At 50.3% G+C, this 3,572-nt stretch overlaps 1 protein-coding gene across 1 annotated transcript; it reads left to right on the top strand.

Annotated features, from left to right (window-relative positions):
* Window positions 1-1,140: 1,140 nt before the first annotated feature.
* Window positions 1,141-1,862, top strand: LOC139240657 (zinc finger protein 214-like). Its single transcript, XM_070869222.1, has one exon. It carries the CDS (start codon window positions 1,158-1,160, stop codon window positions 1,860-1,862), a length of 705 nt encoding a protein of 234 aa, XP_070725323.1. The 5' UTR covers window positions 1,141-1,157.
* Window positions 1,863-3,572: the final 1,710 nt, after the last annotated feature.

The raw sequence follows: 3,572 nt of genomic DNA, 5'->3' as shown, positions 1-3,572 counted from the left end.
CCATGCTGACTCTGCATGACCAAATTATGTTTTTCCAAATGCGCTGCGACTGCTTCTTTAATAATGGACCCCCACATTTTCCCAACCACATATGTTACGCTGACTGGTCCATAGTTTCCTGATTTTTGTCTGCCTCCTTTTTCACTGAGTGTGGTTCTCAGTCCCTGAGTCAGAGCTGCGGATCAAGCCCACCCGGCCGGGCAACACGGCGTGTGGCCCCTGGGCAAATCGGCTCTCACGGCCCCGGGCAGCGCGGCGTGCGGCTCTCGGGCAACGCAGCTCTCAGGGCCCCGGGCAGCACGGCGTGGGTTCCCCGGGCAACGCAGCTCTCGGGGCCCCGGGCAGCACGGCGTGCGGCTCTCGGGCAACGCGGCTCTCGGGGCCCCGGACAGCACGGCGTGCGGCTCTTGGGCAACGCGGCTCTCGGGCCCCGGGCAGCACGGCGTGCATTCCCCCGGCAACGCTGCTCTCAGGGCCCCGGGCACAACACCGTGCGGCTCTCAGGCAACGCGGCTCTCGGGGCCCCGGGCAGCACGGCATGCTGCTCGTGGGCAACGCGGCTCTCGGGGCCCCGAGTCAAGTACCACTCCCGGCACCAGCAAACCCCAGGGCCAGCACCTCCCCCACAACAGGAAAACAACAACTTGCGTTTATATAGCAGGCCCAGCAATTCCCAGCCGCTCTGTATCAGGGTTGGCGCTGGATGTGGAAGTCCCTCCCTGGCCTCCTGTGTGGGTGTGTTTGTTGCATCACTTTGAGCTGGATGGAGAGGGGGGAGAAGCTGTTGGGTTTCACCCCCGGTAATTCTGGGCCCAGTGGGACCAACAGTTTATCATGTGGGCCTGTCGAGGGATATGCGTTCCATTCACTGAAGTACAGCATTGACCCAGATGTGTTTTTACGACAATCCGGCAGCTTTCATGGTCACTTTTTTCTAGTGCCGGCCCCACAAATGACCAGATTTATTAAGCTCAATTTCACAACCTGCCTTTGTGCTTTTGTGGGTTCTCCCTCACACTCCCTTTTTCCTGTTTAAAATTCACTTCACAGGGTGTTAAAAGGGGAGGATTTCTAGACTGGAAGCTTAAACCAAACATCACCTCAAGATCTGACAGTAAATCCATCCATTCGAACTGGAATATCATCAGCTTTTGATCATGGAAGCAGAAGGCACCATTCACAGTGGGGAGAAACTGTACAGGTGCTGTGTGTGTGGACAAGGCTTCAGCCAATCATCCAACCTGGAGAGACACGAGTGCAGTCACATTGGGGAGAAACCATTTAAATGTGGGGACTGTGGGAAAAGGTTCAACTACCTGTCCCAGCTGGAAACGCATCATCGAATTCACACCGGGGAGAGGCCGTTCACCTGCTCCGACTGTGGGAAGGGATTCACTCGGAAATCCCACCTGCTGATACACCAGCGAGTTCACACTGGGGTGAAGCCTTTCATCTGCTCCGACTGTGCGAAGGGATTCACGACATCATCCGACCTGCGGACACATCAGCGAGTTCACACTGGGGAGAGTCCGTTCACCTGCTCTGAGTGTGGGAAGGGATTCACTCAGCCATCCCACCTGTTGACACACCAGCGTGTTCCCACTGGGGAGAGGCCGTTCACCTGCTCCGAGTGTAGGAAGGGATTCACTCAGTCATCTAACCTGCTGGCACACCAGCGAGTTCACACTGGGGCAAGGCCATTCACCTGCTCCAACTGTGGGAAGGGATTCACTCGTTCATCCCACCTGCGCACACACCAGCGAGTTCACACTGGGGAGAGGCCATTCACCTGCTCTGGGTGTGGGAAGGGATTCACTGAATTATCCTACCTGCTGACACATCAGCGAGTTCACACTGGGTAGAAACCTTTTAAATGTTCTCACAGTGAGAAGAGTTTTAAAAGCAAACAGTATCTCCTGACACACCAGCGAGTTCACACTGGGGAGAGACCTTTTAAATGTTTTTGACTGTGAGAAGAGTTTTAAAAGCAAACAGTACCTGCTGAGACACCAGCGAGTTCACAAGTGACTGCAGGGATTGGATTCTACTATTATTGCTGCTGTTAATCACATTCCGGACTGAATCGTGTTAATTCTGATAGTTGGGGTTTTAACTCCTGTAACGCTGGTGTTAATAACTCTATCTAGACATACAAATTAGTTTTGCTTTCAACACATTGCTGTGGAATTTTGTCTTTGCCACCTGAGTGTTTAGCATAACCTGACTGGAGCTGAGAAAGGACAATCTGTGGGAAGGATCTTACAGGGGTAACAGAACTTCAGCCTGGACACAGTCCTTCAGGGCCACACTGAGAGGGGCAAGCAGCACTTTAGTCTTTCTCATCTCTCTTCACTGACAGCAAAGTTGCCATGCGGGTTAATCCTGACACGTGTACATACCAGATGATACCACCCAAGGGTGATTAAAGAAATGGGATGGGCGCTCTGTCAGCCCCTTGCCCATATCTCCATCAGCTCAGTAGAGTCATGGGTTGTTCCCTGAGATTAGAAGGCAGCACATGTAGTTCCCATTTTCCAAATTGGGGACAAATCTGAGCCAGGGAATAAAGGCCCATCAACGTGAACTCGATCACCAGGAAGATGCTCGAACAGATCCTGAGAGGTGATGTTTTCATGCGGAAAATGAAGGGCCCATTAGAGCTACTGAACATGGCTTCCTCAAAATAAGGTCACATCTTACAAACTAGCTTGAGTTAGTGAAGAAATGGTTAGGTTGGTGGATGGGGGGAATCCGGTTGACATTGTCTACCTTCGGACTGTCAAACGCATTTTCTATGGTGGGCCTGATCCGATATCCTGGCACTTGGGGTGGACCACATTCAGAAAAAGCTATTAAAATAGTAATAAATGAAGATAAACCATATCAGAATTTACATTTAGATTTTATTTACTGGTAATGCTCTCAATTCCTACCACCTCTTAGCTTGAACATTGGTGAACTAACCCTGCTCAAACCATAACCACAAGGATGTCGGTGCATTGTTCTGCCTGTGACACAAGGCTGTGTCACTGTCACACACAGGTAGTGTTTCCTTGTTTCACATCTCCAAACAAAGACCATCTCTTTACACATGCCTGCTGCAATTGTGTAGAAAAAGTATGAGCAAGTACCTGAAGCTTATTAAAAGACACACATTTCAATACAACAAACGTTACACTGGGAGAAATGTTCAGTTAGAACATATGAAATAGGAGTAGGATATTTGGACCCTCGAGCCTGCTCTGCCATTTAAGAAGATCACCGCCGATCTGATCATGGACACAGTTCCAATGTTAAGTCCAAGATCGGGTGCTCAGCTGCATTTGACAATAATCAATTCAGATACCTTCAATCTTTACATCTTTATTGAAGCAGCTTCGGACATGTTACCAAACTGCCAGCACAGAGTCTACAGATTCCGGGGCAGGCAGACAAAAGGTCTTCCTATCCTCACAGACGCATCGCTTTTATTCTTACAAACCGAAGCAGGTATGGCCTGCTTCATCAATCACAGCGTGTTACTAGGGCTTCATGAATTGACAGCCTATTTATCTTTAGAACACTTTAAGCTT

This window comes from Pristiophorus japonicus, chromosome 33 (assembly GCF_044704955.1).
Source record: "Pristiophorus japonicus isolate sPriJap1 chromosome 33, sPriJap1.hap1, whole genome shotgun sequence".
Lineage (NCBI taxonomy): Eukaryota > Metazoa > Chordata > Chondrichthyes > Pristiophoridae > Pristiophorus > Pristiophorus japonicus.
The sequence above is the reverse complement of the archived record's forward strand: the minus strand, read 5'-3'. Positions and strand labels throughout refer to the sequence as shown.

Bases quoted from the DNA above. Each gene is read 5' to 3' on its own strand.
- LOC139240657 (XM_070869222.1), top strand. From the start codon at position 1,158: ATGGAAGCAGAAGGCACCATTCACAGTGGGGAGAAACTGTACAGGTGC.